Source organism: Panulirus ornatus, chromosome 3, assembly GCF_036320965.1.
Source record: "Panulirus ornatus isolate Po-2019 chromosome 3, ASM3632096v1, whole genome shotgun sequence".
Taxonomy (NCBI): domain Eukaryota; kingdom Metazoa; phylum Arthropoda; class Malacostraca; order Decapoda; family Palinuridae; genus Panulirus; species Panulirus ornatus.
This window is the reverse complement of record NC_092226.1, coordinates 22,563,567-22,581,822: the sequence shown is the minus strand read 5'-3', so window position 1 is coordinate 22,581,822 and position 18,256 is coordinate 22,563,567. Positions and strand designations below refer to the sequence as shown.

General features: G+C 40.4%; 2 protein-coding genes across 2 annotated transcripts in view; one reads left to right on the top strand and one right to left on the bottom strand.

Annotated features, from left to right (window-relative positions):
- Window positions 1–18,256, bottom strand: part of LOC139761331 (uncharacterized) — a 63,822-nt gene that overhangs the window by 38,619 nt on the left and 6,947 nt on the right. Inside the window, exon 2 of the mRNA XM_071685418.1 lies at window positions 10,618–10,750. The gene's annotated coding sequence lies outside the window, so the exon portion shown is untranslated. The remainder of the gene's footprint in view (window positions 1–10,617; window positions 10,751–18,256) is intronic.
- Window positions 1,560–17,352, top strand: LOC139759445 (glutamate receptor ionotropic, delta-1-like). The gene is made up of 11 exons (XM_071681581.1): window positions 1,560–1,574; window positions 2,936–3,037; window positions 4,095–4,171; window positions 4,524–4,769; window positions 5,506–5,633; window positions 5,815–5,936; window positions 7,678–7,909; window positions 12,724–12,869; window positions 14,489–14,587; window positions 17,026–17,190; window positions 17,323–17,352. The coding sequence occupies exons 1-11, from the start codon at window positions 1,560–1,562 to the stop codon at window positions 17,350–17,352; spliced, it is 1,362 nt and encodes a 453-aa protein (XP_071537682.1).

The window sequence follows — 18,256 nt, the reverse complement described above, 5'->3', positions numbered from 1 at the left end:
AATTCACACACACACACACACCACACACACACAAGGCTGCACGGCAATGTAGACTCCGGAGAGAGTTCTTTGACAAGACTGTACCCCCAATGATACAGCCTCGCTAGTTCAACTCTACGATCGTATAAACATGACAGATGGATCTATATCCTCCATTCTACCCTTAAGCATTGCAAAATCGATTTCCTAAACGTCTGGGGTACTATACAGATGCTGCAAATATTTTCCTTATGAGCACTTATATACCAAATTACAGGGGGCCTCATACTGTTCACGTATCTTGGATAGCTCTTCTTTCGCCTTTCTCTTACCCAAAGTGAAATCAAAAGACATCCACATTCTTAAGACTCCTGGTATCACCTCTCTTCAGTCATCGCTTTCTCTCCACCATGCTTTTGCATCTCTCTCTCTCTTTACTCCATAGGTAATACTTTGGTCGCTGCTTTCGTAAGATGTGCGCGTGCATCCTAGCCCTATGTGAACCTAAACCCAAAGCACATGTTTAGCCCCCTGCTTCCTGTAGCTTTTCTCTGAAAACCAGCCATACGAGGATTGACTTTTGTGAAACCTTTTTTCTTAGTGCAGCAAAGCGTCTTGTGCCCTTCCCTCATCTTACAACATAACTACCTTCAATAGTCGGATCTACGAACATCTGAGGAGCTAAAATTAATTTTTCCTGCATTGTTTCTTCTTCCTCCTTGTGTCTCACCTTTCAACCGAGTTGGCCATGTTTGGAGTATGCTTTTGCCCTTACCTTAGCAGCTACCATGATAAAGATAATCCAATCCTACTTCCCAGAGTTCATAAGGTATAACAAAAAGGGTTATTCAATATGCTTATCAAAGGAGTTGGTTCTGACGACCATCCAACTGTGAAAGAAACGCACACAATAAAACAAACAGTTATAAGCTCAGGTAATCAAGTGCCTGTGTCTGAGTGTGAACATGAAATCCAGACACTTGTTCATGTTTATATATTACTGATCAGCCCAAAAAGAAGGAACTATCAACATTTTAATGTATACAGCAGACACTCATGAAGTAATTCTGTTGGACACAGTCTCCAAGTTGCCCTCGTTTTACCCTGACCTGTAGCTATGTGTAGCACATGGGCAAGAATGAACAAGCAAATAATTCTCATGCGTCTCTTTGGTATAGAAAAATATCAAGCGTTATCTTCTTTTTTTTTTGCTCTTGTATTCACTGTCCAGACAACAAGTCCTAAGTTTCAAACTATAAATCCTTGGGAAGCACAGCAGGTATATCTGGGAATAACAGTGGGATAAAAGTCATTGACTTGTTTGTGGTCGTTGAAGCAAACCCACAACGGTTTGCCTTGTCTGGGTTGCTCATCTGTATCCTCTACGACCGAGCCACCACATAGGATGAAGTCAATGAGTTGTGCGTATAACTGCGCCTATGCAGAATACGGTAAATTAGGGGTCTTCTAAAAACACGAGCTGCTCTGCTGGAGAGGCCCAGAGAAGCCTTTGTTATGCAAACCTGTCTCAAGAGATAGCATCAGTCCCAGGCAGTTTGCTCCTATTTACCTGGATCAGAATGCGTGAATTGCAGGTACCGATCCGTCTTACAATGTCATGGCTTGTGGCTTCAAAAGACTTTTTTTCTCACAAGATTCAGTTGTAAATGATAACCTCTCCACTCGAAAACATGAGCGGACAACTAATTTCATGAAATTCACAGGCCTTTGCAAGTAAGTAGGATTCGATGTCCCAGATTGGATACTTTCACTTTAGGTTGTCGTAGTAATGTGTAGTATAGACGCTTCGTTTCAACTGTGATCGTGGAATGACTTTTTTGCTTCAAATAGCATGTCTTAGTGAGTTTATAAACATTTGATGCTAGACTTAGGTAATAATAGTTGGATAGAGACCTGTCAAATATAACACAATATTTTCTCTTCTTTGGTGTTCTATTTGTCGGCAGGTTCACTAAACTCTCTCTCTCTCCCTATATATATATATATATATATATATATATATATATATATATATATATATATATATATATATATATATATGTCTATCTTCAGCCTTCCTCCATGTCGTGATGGCTTCTCCCGGCCTTAAAGTTATCAAGCGTAGATTTCCTCATTCTGTTTTTCTTATCTTTCCTGTCATATCCTTCAACAAATTTCTCGTATCATACATCCTATCTATATCTTTTTCTTCGCGGCATTGCTTGAATAAATTCCTTCCTTCTTTCACTTTCAGTAAATCTTCTTTATTGATTTGAATTTTTACCCACCCTTTCAAGATTCTTCTCCGGATCTACATTTCAGAGCTCTTTAGGTTTCTTATCTTCTGCTTTCAGTCATACCACTAACAACAATGAATGATGCATAGGATAAAGAAATCTCTCCATAAGAATCATAGAAATAATTCGGCCAAAGCACCACAATCTGAACCATTCACACAGATTACTTCTAACCATACATTGTTGAGACATCTCCATTCCCAAACGTGTGTATCTCCAAGTTAATATGATCTAGAAAGTAATCACAGCATAAGCATGAAGTTTTGTTCATTTGTAGCAAATATAAGCAACAATCATATTACAAAAAATGAGTCATAGATGTGACTTGTAGAATTATGGTGTATGATAATTACAGTGAATTGTGGTAAAGTGGCTAGACAGCCGCTATTTGGGACATTACTTTTTTTTTTCCAATTTAGGCTAAGACCAAAATGGACCTTGTTGGAATAGCACTGTACCTCTCGTGGACTGGCCTTGTGAAGTCTCACGATAAATATCTGGTTTTATACTACACATCTGCGAAGAAACCGCTGTGTACTTGAACGTATTAAGGTTAGATTATACGGTGCCTAAAATTATTCAAATGTAAGTCAAATTCTTCCATTTCTTTGCCAGAGACTTTATAACAAAATCCTCTTATTCCACTTTTGTGGTCTTAGGTTAGGAGCAATGTCTTGGAGTCGCCGACTATACAATGGTTCGTCATAACGGATGAGAATCTGACGGAGGAACTGCCGTCGCTGCTCCGGGAAGGAACCCAGGTGAGGTTAGGCTACTAGAGACACCATGAGTGTAATGATTGGTTTATGAGTTCGTATTGTACATAACTGACTGATTCATGATGTGTCTGCTCTCACCGTTAATAAGGACTTATTTTGCCTGATGTTAGAAACAAGTCGTTGTTTGCTTTTCTTCGTCTACTGATTGTTTTTATATTTCATTTGATAAGACTTTGCTGCTCAGTTTACAGCTTCTAAGTTTCTCAATAATTCTATAACTTTCCTGTATTTTTCGTTACAGCTCGTCTTTCTTCAATATCCCTCCCTTACTTTGGGCTGACAATCATCTGGCACTTTTGCTTGTTACTCAAACTCTGTGGAGTTTTCCTTGTTTTTCACCAGTTACATTTTTTTCAAAAAATTTCTTAATGCTCCTTCGGTCGATTGCTAAAATTTGATTAATCATTTATCAACAATTGTTTACCTCAAGTGTTTTAACTTTTTTCTTCTTCCCTCCCCTATTTAATTCCAATCCTCATCAGAATCTCATATAAACACGGACTCCTGGAACTTACAATATTTTCTCATCTCATTTATGGTAGAATCCGTTTCTAGTGTTTTACTTAGGATTAGCTGATCCAGACGATATATATCTCTGGACATGATAAGTTTAGTGATATTCTTCATTCTCTTTATTGTCTTAGTTATATGTGGGTGTATGCAGCACTTATATAGCATCATAAAGCCACACTTATTTACCAGATGCTAATACTCCTTTTGTTAGGCTTTAATCGGGACTCTAGTACGAACTGCTTTCCAAACCTTTGATATATATATATATATATATATATATATATATATATATATATATATATATATATATATATATATATATATATAATTACTCTAGTTGTTTTATTTGGCTATCAAAATATAAGCATGAATTTCCTGGTTTCAGACAGTGATTCCTTCTTGTAAGGATCTTCACCATTCTTCTTATGTTTTGATAGAGCATCAACATGCAATATGATAACTGCAAACTTTAATGCGATGTCCGAGAAAGTTGCATTTAAGATAAGAGCTAAGGTAATCTCCTCAGGTGGCGCTGGTGCAGCGGACAACAGACCAGAAAGCTCTGCTGTTTTCCTCTAGGGTCGATCCTGATGGTCAGCTGAGGTAAGTGGTCCAGTCTAGGTTATCACCTAGAGGAAAGCAGTCATTTATATCTCCTTAACAAAATGTAAATTGCATTATCTCACCCATAATTTACCTTTATTTTTTCTTGTTTACAGTAACTGGATACAAGGATTAGTCATTAACCAGATAAATCATGGAGGCATAAATAAGACGATTTAAGCGGCATGATTTTGAAAGGATGCTTGTAAAGGCAAGGGACATTACGACAAAAATTAATTGCTCTCCCTGGCAGCTGTTAACGAAAGATGATATAAGATCAACAAAACTTACTGAAAATGATAAATTTGCAACCAGAACTGAAGATATATGGCTATCAAATATTCTCCCTCAGGCTCCACAAAGTTGGGTCGTGGTCTGCGAGTGGCTTCTGGCATCCCAGCAGTCAACAAGAGAAGAGCGAACTTGTCCCGAACCTTCAGGAATACTACTCTGACTTCCAGGGGCGGCAGCTGGTGGTCACCACCAATGACAACTGGCCATTCTTCAAGATCAAAACACTGGAGAATGGCACGATCGTAGCCATCTCCGGGATCGACCTCAGTGTCATTAACGCCGTCAGTGAAAAACTCAACTTCACGTAGGTACAGTCAGTTCAAGAAATTATCATTTCATTACTGATCCTCATTCATTAACATAACTTCACAGTGTTCGGTCTACTTGTGGACAAATTCATAACTTTTTTCTTTCCTGCGGTGCAGCTTCGTAAGCTCAGGGAGATGTGATGATATTTAGCAAAGTAGAAAGATCAAAGTACACAACTGCAACATTGTGTTTCTAATATCTAGTTTCAAAATATATCAAAGCAAAACTAATAAATCAAGTTCCCACCATAATAAACTGTATGGATGAAGCAATGATTACTTCCATGATTAGTGGGAAGTACGCAGCTTATGAAATAAATCTTTTGCAATTAAGTACAAATTGACTTACGCGTTACAGTTTCAGGCTTATTGAAGAATTCGCAGCGATAGCCATTAAAGCTAGAAACATACATACATATTTATGCAAATATAATGAACCTAGAAGTTTCTTGAATTACTCCCTTTGCCTCATTTTACATTTTGTATGATACTGGCGCTGTTTTGTGTCTTGAGGTAAATCGAACATATCATAAACTGTGATAGATTAACGTAAAATACTCTTTGCAAGGCTAAATACCTCCACAAAAAACATAAATACGCATAGGCCATATATGCATATCACGAATCTCATCAACGTATATCACGAAAATCTATTCATTCGAAATAAGCTTGAAATCAGAGTCAAATTTTGTGGGGAGTGTGTGCCATAGAGTCAGCTGTGTGTCTCTGCAGGTACCGTCTCATAACGCCCCCAGACGGCAGGTGGGGAGGGCCCCAGCCAAACAACACCATCACAGGCCTGGTGGGACAGGTGGCCAGACATGAGGCTCACGCCACACTCTGCGAGCTCTTCATCACAGGTCTGTTGTCCCTACTGGGTAAGCATTTCTTACGATCATGACCAAGAACTTATGACAAACTGCATGTTATGTTACATTACATTTATCACCAGCATAAAAGAGAAGAAATGGTCTGTTTATGCGAGCCTTTAATTTTCTTTATTCGTCTGCATTCTGACTGCTCACTTTTATCTCCTTCCAGTTAGCCGTGAGTCAGTCGTGGACTTCACGGTGCCCTATTATTTGGGATCCGCTACACTGGTGTCGCCTGCCCCTAAGGAAAAGAACCGATCCTTTGCCATTTTCTCTACATTCACAGTCGACGTATGTACTCATAAGTCACACATGTAGCGTGTAAGTTGTCAAATAGATAGATACTCTGTACAAACACGTGATTCATGAACTGTGTTAAGATAAAATTGCTTTTTAACATCACGTCATTTGTGATTTTTAGAATTAACTATATAACCAAATAACACCTTTTACGGAGCACCTGCTGCCTCAAACCGTGAAACAATCAGCAGCAGAAAAATAAAAACTCCTTTAGAGCGAGATATTCATAAAAGTACAAAAGTATATAATGATTTTTTTAACATGTCCACCATTTCCCGAGTCAGAGATGTAGCACAAGGAATGGACGAGGAGCGGCCTCATTCGCGCGTATCCACTCTCAATATCTCATTATAGTCTATCGAAAACACAGCCCCCTATCCACAACCAAGCCCAACAGACCATTCCATGGTTTCCTCTCACGACCTCATATCCCATGGTTCAGCCCGCTGACCTCACTTCAGTTCCATCCATCCCATGCACGCCTCTCACCTTCCTGTATGTTCGTACCCCAAGACTATAAGTCTTTTTCACTCTATCCTTTCTTGGTGTTCTCTTCCCGAGATACACGTAACCCCTCTTAGATGGTCTCTACTTATCTTTCCCTTATGCTCACACCATTTCAGCAAACTCCGTTTACCTCTCTTAGTCATAGCTTATCATATTACCGCCCTCACACCACATATTACCTCACCCATTATTATGTATTTATGGCTCATGACTCGCCCGCGTACAGTGCCGCAGGGAGTGACATACCATCAAACATATCTTTCCGGAAGATCATTCATAACTACTGTGGTTTCTCTTCTCAGCAGTGGGCCTCGAAACCTGAGAGGCTGGTTAGGTAAGGTTATGTAGGAAAGCTATTTATTTCGAACCAGGCACAATCGTTTTTCCTTTATATGACTGATGATACAGAACATACCAACAAGAGTAATCGAGAATGATAACATGAATAGGAAAAGAAACAGACGAGACTTTCCTTCAAGTACATAACTGACATTTATGTATGTCGGTTATAATAAAGGCCACAGAAATTTTTCTTTGGTTATGTATATTGCCTTCCTATTCTTTCCCTGCTATACCTTTATTACTGACCTCTTCTACTATCATAAACATCCTTGAAAGGACACAGTGTTCTGTTGCTGTTTCTTTTATTTGTTATAATCACATCGTCCTATGCGTCACTGAATATATTCCTGATAACATGGCAATCGGACGGCAGCTGATTAAAAACAAGTCACGATCAACACTTGCTCCAACTGGCTTGAAACTATAATCCTGGTGACAGCCTTGTTGGTCCTGCAGCAGTGCTAGTGAGCCTAAAGTAGGACCTGCTGATCCAGGTTATGATTAGAATTTACCCTCACAGGTGTATAACTGATTACCCTGCTGGGGAGGTGCTAGTACGCTGGCTACTGTACCTGCTGACTAACGTCATTATCAGCAATCATCCTAGCATGCGCAGATCTTTTTCTTCCTGACGACGGTGCAAGTGTAGGTGTGAATAAGTATCCTCCTCATGGCATATGCAGTAGTCCAGCTGCATTATCCTCTGACTTCTATCGTAGATAATAACAGTCCCAACGGTTACTGTTCTGTCTTATTGGTGACAGTGCTACTGAGCCCGCTGCTCCATCTGCTGACCCATACCAGCTGCTCCTTCTTTTGACCCAAGATGATGTCACTCTTTACCCTAGTAGGATCAACTGAATCCAGTCCTTTCTCTGAACAGGTGTGGCTTTGTATCTGCGTTTTCACCGCGCTTGCGGGACCGCTTCTGTACAAGGTGACCCGCTTCCTGGTGCTGTACGTGGGGGAGCAAGACATTGCAGACTATTCCCTGCAAAGCTTCAGCTTCAACGTATACCGGAACCTGATGGTTCAGGGCAATCTCATCACTTCCCATCGCTGGTCCCTCCGCTTCATCTTCTTCTCCTGGTACCTCTTCTGTTTCTACATATACGGTAAGGCTAGGCAAAACAGCCTAAAACATTAAAGTCTGAGCGCATTGGCTCTTATTCCAAGAAATTTTTGAAAGATAATACCATATCAATTGCTTACAGAATAATTTGATCTCTCCCTCTGTCTGTCTGTCTGTCTGTCTCTCTCTCTCTCTCTCTCTCTCTCTCTCTATATATATATATATATATATATATATATATATATATATATATATATGGAATTAAAACCCATACAGTAATGTTAGATAAGTGTTCTTTATAATTGGCCATTATGACGGAGCTGCAACTATTGCACAGCGTTTGTTGGGATCCTATTCAGATGCAGTTTACATGTAAAGAAGACTAAGAACTCTAAAGGTAAACTACAGATAAAGAGGCAGGTTATAAATCTAAAACAGGGTTAAATTACTTACCTACATGTAACTGTCAGAAGGAATATGTGCCGAGAAATGCAACTAAGATAGTCTGAGAACTTAACATTTGAGCAACAGTGAAAACTTAAATCATATAAAAAGAGGGTAAGATTATCATCAGATGTTCAGAAGTTAAACAAAATTGACCTTCAGTTTAATCTAAGGCTTTTCAATATCACAGAAAACTTTAGGCTGAAGTGATAATGGAGAACTTGTCGTGAAATAAGTTCTCGCCCCAATCTAAAGTTAAATAAAAAGCAAATGATCATACAGCTTTGATTTATCTTTCCATCTAAATCACAATTTACACAATCCAAAATTTTTAAAGTTACTAGACTGTACAAAGTACTCGTGCACCTGTAAAGTACCCCGTACACCTGTAAAGTACCCCGTACACCTGTAAAGTACCCCGTACACCTGTAAAGTAGCAGTGTTCCTCTGAATTCTGTTTAAGTAGAAAGTTATGGGTTTCTTTAGTCTCCTATTCGTTCTAAATGAAACTCCTCTATGCTCGTTATTGTTCATGGAAAGACTGTATGAGGTCTTTTATATATATGACCGAAGGGTCAATGGAATATTGTCGTTATATCTGAACAGGTTACCAGTAGTATTAGAGGAAGCTTATGCTATCCTTAGATCGACTGTGGAATGATTACTTAGTTTGCGCGTTAGGCTTTAGGCCTACCAGCTGCCAGTGTTATTAAGGCCGAAAACGTCAAGCAACATCAACTAACCGTAAAATCATTAACACCTTCTTCAGGTAGTACGACACAGAAAAGTTTGCTAAAGCAGGTCGTAGTGGACTGCTCGAGCCAACTCCTTCAATCTGTCTATCATCTCGAATAATTTCATAAACTGACTCATCGAATATTCTGACAATTTTTTTTTTTGAAGTGAACTAATGATGATAAATCAAAAGTGGCCATAATTCTATCGCTGTCATTCCTAAATGTCCAAAAGTTCTTCAATAATAATGTTAATAATGATACTACTACTACTAATATATATATATATATATATATATATATATATATATATATATATATATATATATATATATATATATATATATAAATGTGAATGAGAGCAAGGTTATTAAGTACAGTAGGGCTGAGGGTCAAGTCAATTGGGAGGTAAGTTTGAATGGAGAAAAACTGGAGGAAGTAAAGTGTTTTAGATATCTGGGAGTGGATCTGGCAGCGGATGGAACCATGGAGGCGGAAGTGAATCGTAGGGTGGGGGAGGGGGCGAAAATCCTGGGAGCCTTGAAGAATGTGTGGAAGTCGAGAACATTATCTCGGAAAGCAAAAATGGGTATGTTTGAAGGAATAGTGGTTCCAACAATGTTGTATGGTTGCGAGGCGTGGGCTATGGATAGAGTTGTGCGCAGGAGGGTGGATGTGCTGGAAATGAGATGTTTGAGGACAATGTGTGGTGTGAGGTGGTTTGATCGAGTAAGTAATGTAAGGGTAAGAGAGATGTGTGGAAATAAAAAGAGCGTGGTTGAGAGAGCAGAAGAGGGTGTTTTGAAATGGTTTGGGCACATGGAGAGAATGAGTGAGGAAAGATTGACCAAGAGGATATATGTGTCGGAGGTGGAGGGAACGAGGAGAAGTGGGAGACCAAATTGGAGGTGGAAAGATGGAGTGAAAAAGATTTTGAGTGATCGGGGCCTGAACATGCAGGAGGGTGAAAGGCGGGCAAAGAATAGAGTGAATTGGATCGATATGGTATTACCGGGGTTGACGTGCTGTCAGTGGATTCAATCAGGGCATGTGAAGCGTCTGGGGTAAACCATGGAAAGTTGTGTGGGGCCTGGATGTGGAAAGGGAGCTGTGGTTTCGGGCATTATTGCATGACAGCTAGAGACTGAGTGTGAACAAATGGGGCCTTTGTTGTCTTTTCCTAGCGCTACCTCGCACACATGAGGGGGGAGGGGGATGGTATTCCATGTGTGGCGAGGTGGCGATGGGAATGAATAAAGGCAGACAGTGTGAATTGTGTGCATGGGTATATATGTATGTGTCTGTGTGTGTATATATATGTGTGCATTGAGATGTATAGGTATGTATATCTGCGTGTGTGGACGTGTATGTATATACATGTGTATGGGGGTGGGTTGGGCCATTTCTTTCGTCTGTTTCCTTGCGCTACCTCGCAAACGCGGGAGACAGCGACAAAGCAAAAAATAAAATAAAAATAATATATATATATATATATATATATATATATATATATATATATATATATATATATATATATATATACATAATGTCATGCACAAATAAAAGTACTTACTTAGGACAGAAGGAAGCAAATTTGATGAAGATCACAAAGCCTACAGCAGATGAAATGGGTCTCATCGTGGAATTCAGTTTATATACTATAGGAAGTCCATGTAGGAGCAGGACAGAAGCAGATGCCAGTAGCACTGATAAAGAAAAGAATATAGTTTACAGCTCCATCATCTTTCCACTTCGTCAAAATTATCTATTCAGCTTCTCTTCTTTTATAATAAGTGAGATAAGTTATCCTTGGTTTCAGCTTATTCAGTATGATTAGATATAATGGTTAATATTCTATCAATAAAATCCTTCATATCTGATAAAACTATGTATTGACCCCTTATCTAGCTTTGTAATGATAACGTCCTCCTTGTTACTCCTTGTCATCTTTTGTTTTACTGTACTGAAATGTACGCAGATGAAAAGAACAAAAGTTCGAGATGGCCAAGTTCATCACCGACGCTAGAACGTAATGGAGAGCAAGAACTGAATAAATCTATGAATGTAATAATGATAAGAATAGTAATATTAATAATTTGATAATGATAATGATATGATTAATGATAACGATGACAATGATAATAATGATATATCAAGAGACTCGGCCTGCATGAGGATACACCGCGAGTGGAGTCATGTATGGCGAGCTTGTCATCGTCTAATATGTATATATATAGGTTTGCGGCAGGGGTGTGTGATGTCTCCATGGTTGTTTAATTTGTTTATGGATGGGGTTGTTAGGGAGGTGAATGCAAGAGTTTTGGAAAGAAGGGCAAGTATGAAGTCTGTTGTGAATGAGAAAGCTTGGGAAGTGAGTCAGTTGTTGTTCGCTGATGATACAGCGCTGGTGGCTGATTCATGTGAGAAACTGCAGAAGCTGGTGACTGAGTTTGGTAAAGTGTGTGAAAGAAGAAAGTTAAGAGTAAATGTGAATAAGAGTAAGGTTATTAGGTACAGTAGGGCTGAGGGTCAAGTCAGTTGGGAGGTAAGTTTGAATGGAGAAAAACTGGAGGAAGTAAAGTGTTTTAGATATCTGGGAGTGGATCTGGCAGCGGATGGAACCATGGAAGCGGAAGTGAATCATAGGGTGGGGGAGGGGGCGAAAATCCTAGGAGCCTTGAAGAATGTGTGGAAGTCGAGAACATTATCTCGGAAAGCAAAAATGGGTATGTTTGAAGGAATAGTGGTTCCAACAATGTTGTATGGTTGCGAGGCGTGGGCTATGGATAGAGTTGTGCGCAGGAGGGTGGATGTGCTGGAAATGAGATGTTTGAGGACAATGTGTGGTATGAGGTGGTTTGATCGAGTAAGTAATGTAAGGGTAAGAGTGATGTGTGGAAATAAAAAGAGCGTGGTTGAGAGAGCAGAAGAGGGTGTTTTGAAATGGTTTGGGCACATGGAGAGAATGAGTGAGGAAAGATTGACCAAGAGGATATATGTGTCGGAGGTGGAGGGAACGAGGAGAAGTGGGAGACCAAATTGGAGGTGGAAAGATGGAGTGAAAAAGATTTTGAGTGATCGGGGCCTGAACATGCAGGAGGGTGAAAGGGGGCAAGGAATAGAGTGAATTGGATCGATGTGGTATACCGGGGTTGACGTGCTGTCAGTGGATTGAATCAGGGCATGTGAAGCGTCTGGGGTAAACCATGGAAAGTTGTGTGGGGCCTGGATGTGGAAAGGGAGCTGTGGTTTCGGGCATTATTGCATGACAGCTAGAGACTGAGTGTGAACGAATGGGGCCTTTGTTGTCTTTTCCTAGCGCTACCTCGCACACATGAGGAGAGAGGGGGATGGTATTCCATGTGTGGCGAGGTGGCGATGGGAATGAATAAAGGCAGACAGTGTGAATTGTGTGCATGGGTATATATGTATGTGTCTGTGTGTGTATATATATGTGTACATTGAGATGTATAGGTATGTATATTTGCGTGTGTGGACGTGTATGTATATACATGTGTATGTGGGTGGGTTGGGCCATTTCTTTCGTCTGTTTCCTTGCGCTACCTCGCAAACGCGGGAGACAGCGACAAAGCAAAATAAATAAAAAAAATATATATATATATATTCTCCCTCTCTGTCTACTGACTAGTTTTCACAATCATAATAATTTCCCCTACAGCGTTGTACTCGGGGACATTGACGGCAGTGCTAGCCATCAGAGCTTTTGAAAAACCCATCGACTCACTACACGAGTTCCCTCAGGCCCGCCAGAATGGCTTCAGTTTCGGAGCTGTGAGGGACTCCAGCTATGCAGATGTCTTGAAGGTGACTTTTACCAGCGTCAACGTTCATTTACTATGTATATGTGAAGCCACGGTTAACAGTCTCAAGCCCTAAATTATAACTATAGTTAAACATCCTTATCATAGGCTTGAAACAGGTTTGTTATGCAATACGTTTAACTTAACTGATTAAGGTGAGGGAAAGTATAAAGTTATTTATCAATGTAATCTTCAGTTACTGCTGCACTTCATATGGTATCTGATTTGACTTAATAAGTCCTTTATGCAGTAACGAAAAAATCAGAAGATTCTTACTATAAAAGTCTTCATATTGTAATAACAACACAGATTGTGGGCGAAGTAATGGAATAAATCAAATGTATTTATCATTATCATTATTATTTGTAAGCATTATCTTTATATCTAAAGACGACTAGAAGGGATTTGATAAGGGCTGATGATGAGAGTTTGGTGATTGAGTTTTGCTGGAATGGATAAGTTGCACAACATGCACTGTTGTCCTCATTCTTTCCATACACTTTATAACCATTATACATTATGGCAGAAGGCATACGTTCCCGGACAGTCGACACACTCCCTCGTTCCTCACTTAATCTCACCAGTGTATCTTGCTTGTTTGTGGACAAACTTACGAGTCACGTCTTCACCAGCGTCTTTGTGTCACCATTCCTACATGGCGCAGTGAGTAGGACCAAAGAGTGGTATAAAACGACTAACACAAGGACGCTATAACCGCCCATGGATCCCATTTCCCCGCACTGCCGACCTGCACTGCCTGTGCCATCCACCTGCCCTTTGCGCCAGCGACCATCTGTGGTCTGCTGTGACCACCTAGCTACTTCTCGACGTGAGTGTACCGGCCCCAGGGTAGCACTTTGCCCCTGCCCCATCTCAGGACCCTGCGTTGCTAACGTGTTTCCCCGACGCCAGTGAATCGTTGTCTCCACAACCACGTCTTATCACCGCATTTACCCGCGAGCCAACGGTTATGCTGAGGCCTGTGTGAAGCAGGTGAAGCACCTTATCAAGACCACCAGTAAGGCTGAATGAGGAAAACCTCGACCCAGGATTTATAGATACACGCAACACTCCCCGCACAGCCAGGCCAACACCCCACCGCTTCTTCGCTCCCGTGTGGCAGGACGCAGCGGACGAACGTAATTCATGACAGCTCACAATGCAGCAGAAGGCGGAAGGGTACTGAATCAGCATCGCCCGTTTTCTGCCCCTACTCAAGCTCGGTGAACCTGTCCGCATCCAAGATCCCGTCACGAAGCGGTGGGACACAACAGGGACAATCGTAGGTATCGGTCGCCACTGGAAACCGCCGTTTCCCGTGGCCACATCACATTGCCCTCACCACCACTCCCGCCAGTCAGAACTATCGCCTGAAATCTGCCTGCTATACAGACTGTCTGACTTTAACATGTGACTAAGGTTGACATCATTGATTACATAACGTCATGCACCAGTAGTCAGGCCTCAGCAGTAATATGCTCATATTGCCCTTCACTTCTGGTATCTATAATCACAACTTCAAGATATTTAAACCATCCTTCAGTTATTCAGTCCGTAAGGCTTGCAGGACAGTTGTTCAGCTCCTGCGCGGCAAATATAGTATCAAACTTTTTTCTTTTTCAGAGTGCTAAGAGTGGAATCTACCGAGAAGTGTGGCAGCTTTTTGATCATGACAACGAAGACAAGAGCCTCTTGCCTAGCCCAGACGTTGGCATCGAAATGGTGAGGGAATATTGTGCTCAAGGGCCAGGTGCTCCCATTATACAGGCATAAACAAGAGACGGGTGGGGGTCCCATAAGCGTATAACTCCCTCTTTGTACAGTACAAATAGGTAGTTACACACACACACACACACACACACACACACACACACACACACATGATATAGTGATGAGTTCGAATCCTAGGAGTGGCAGTCGGATCATACCTAACCCAGGTGTTTTCTCCCCGCAGGGGTGGTCGATAAATGGGCGCTTAGCTGGGGCTTGTGGTGGTGGTGTGTGTGTGTGTGTGTGTGTGTAGGGGGGGGGGGGGGGGGGGGGGAAATGCGATTCCATGTGTGGCGAGGTGGCGACGACAACGGATGAAGGCAGCGAGTATGAATACGTATATGTGTATATATGTATGTCTGTGTATGTATATGTATGTATACGTTGAAATGTATATGTATGTATATATCGTGTATGGGCGTATATATATATATATATATATATATATATATATATATATATATATATATATATATATATATATATATATATATATATATCTTATCCCTGGGGATAGGGGAGAAAGAATACTTCCCACGTATTCCCTGCGTGTCGTAGAAGGCGACTAAATGGGAAGGGAGCGGGTGGCTGGAAATCCTCCCCTCTCGTTTTTTTTTTTTTTTTTAATTTTCCAAAAGAGGGAACAGAGAAGGGGGCCAGGTGAGGATTTTCCGTCTAAGGCCCAGTCCTCTGTTCTTAACGCTACCTCGCAAACGCGGGAAATGGCGAATCGTATAAAAAAAAAAAAAAAAAATATATATATATATATATATATATATATATATATATATATATATATATATATTCCTATGAGTCCACGGGAAAAATGAAATACAAGTTCCCAAGTGCACTTTCGTGTAATACTCACATCATCAGGGAAGACACAAGAGAGAAATATAGCAGTCAGTTGATATACGTCGAAGATACGTAGCTAGGACGCCATAAACAAGCGAGTTTCATTTTCCCTAGCTTCGTCTCTTCGATGTTTATCAACTGACTTATATTTCTCTCTTGTGTCTCCCCTGATTGTGTGATTATTACACGAAAGTGCACCTGGGAACTTTTCGTGTTTCATTTTCCCCGTGGACTCATAGGAATATATATATATATATATATATATATATATATATATATATATATATATATATATATATATATATTTTATTTATTTTTATTATACTTTGTCGCTGTCTCCCGCGTTTGCGAGGTAGCGCAAGGAAACAGACGAAAGAAATGGCCCAACCCCCCCCCCCCCATACACATGTATATACATACGTCCACACACGCAAATATACATACCTACACAGATTTCCATGGTTTACCCCAGACGCTTCAATGCCTTGATTCAATCCACTGACAGCACGTCAACCCCGGTATACCACATCGCTCCAATTCACTCTATTCCTTGCCCTCCTTTCCTCTCTTCCTACACGTACACATGCCTTACATCCTCGATAAAAACTTTTCACTGCTTCTAACAACTTTCCTCCCACACCATATATTCTTAATACCTTCCACAGAGCATCTCTATCAACTCTAACATATGCCTTCTCCAGATCCATAAAAGCTACATACAAATCCATTTGCTTTTCTAAGTATTTCTCACATACATTCTTCAAAGCAAACACCTGATCCACACATCCTCTACCACTTCTGAAACCACACTGCTCTTCCCCAATCTGATGCTCTGTACATGCCTTCACCTCTCAATCAACACCCTCCCATATAATTTACCAGGAATACTCAGCAAACTTATACCTCTGTAATTTGAGCACTCACTCTTATCCCCTTTGCCTTTGTACAATGGCACTATGCACGCATTCCGCCAATCCTCAGGCACCTCACCATGAGTCATACATACATTAAATAACCTTACCAACCAGTCAACAATACAGTCACCCCCTTTTTTAATAAATTTAAAATAAATATATATATATCCCTGGGGATAGGGGAGAAAGAATACTTCCCACGTATTCCCTGCGTGTCGTAGAAGGCGACTAAAAGGGGAGGGAGCGGGTGACTGGAAATCCTCCCCTTTCTTGTTTTTTTTAATTTTCCAAAAGAAGGAACAGAGAAGGGGGTCAGGTGAGGATATTCCCTCTAAGGCCCAGTTCTATGTTCTTTAACGCTACCTTGCTAACGCGGGAAATGGCAAATAGTATGAAAAAAAAAAATATATATATATATAGATAATTAGATAGATAGATAGATAGATAGATGGATAGATAGATATAGATAGATAGATAGATGGATAGATAGATATAGATAGATAGATGCATAGACAGATAGACAGACAAGTAGGTATATGTACGGGCATAGAAAACAAAACAGTCTTATGTAATAGTTATTATCGTGTCGAAACACTACACGTACTGACATGTCTCCGGCAGGTTCTGAAGGAGAAGTATGTGTTCATCAACTGCCAGCTTAACACCATGCTGCAGGCTGCCCGCTGGGGACCAGACAAGTTTTACATCGGTCATCAGACCTTCCTTCCCCAGGGATGCGGCATAGCCTGCAGCAGCGGCTCGCCTTACAAGGGTGCCTTCAGCAAGGTGTGAGTTTCGTGTGAATCGTTAATGTATGAAAACGAGTCGATTGCTGTTTCTGAAGACGCTACGGTTTAAATCATTCTGACTTCTTTGGTAAACAGATATGCATCAGTATATTGGACCCCACTCCTGCAGGCTGGAGTTCAGACTCTGGGGCCAGTATAAGCTTCGCACAAGAAAGCATTTTTCTTTCCTTCTTTTGAACGAGTGACATTATTTAGTAGTTTTCGCAGCTCCTTTGCATCAGACTTTTTTTTTTTTTTTCTGAGAACCAATGCATTGTTCCAAATTGTCATTTTAGCGTAGTGGAAGGGACTTTACTGTCAAAGACGCAAGATTGTACAAGATTTATCAGATGATCATCATGCAGTATTCTATTTTGGCCTCCAACATAAGCAGTTTATCTTCGTGTAAATGATGAAGGGATATATATTTCTGTGTACGTTTTGTTTTCCCAGTGATATGATCATTTAGTGTACATAATCTTTGTATAAGGAAGATCTGCGGTAGGCCAAAAGATTCTTTAAAGTTAGAAATGTATTTACACTGTTGTTGGTTGATGTAGTGATAATACGGAACATAATACGAACGAAAGACTTGGGAAAGATGTTTCCAGTAAGGAAATCACCGTGAATAAGAGAGAGAGAGAGAGAGAGAGAGAGAGAGAGAGAGAGAGAGAGAGAGAGAGAGAGAGAGATGGTGAGGGAATTGGTATGACAATTATCAATTAATCGTCGTGCTGTCAACAGACAGCCCGGGCGTGTGAAGTGTTCCGGGGGTAAACCATGGAATGGTCTATGGGGCCTGGTTGTTAAGAGGGAGCTGTGGTTTCGATGCATTGCTCATGACAGCAAGAGAATGGATGTGAGCGAATGTGGCATTTCTTCGTCTTCGCCTCGCTAATGCGGAAAATGGCGATCAAGTATGGATAATAATAATAACTAATAACAATAATAATAATAATAATAATAATAATAATAATAATGATTATCATAACTATCATTATCATTATTATTATAACAATAATACCTCGCAAACGCGGGAGACAGCGACAAAGTATAAAAAAAAA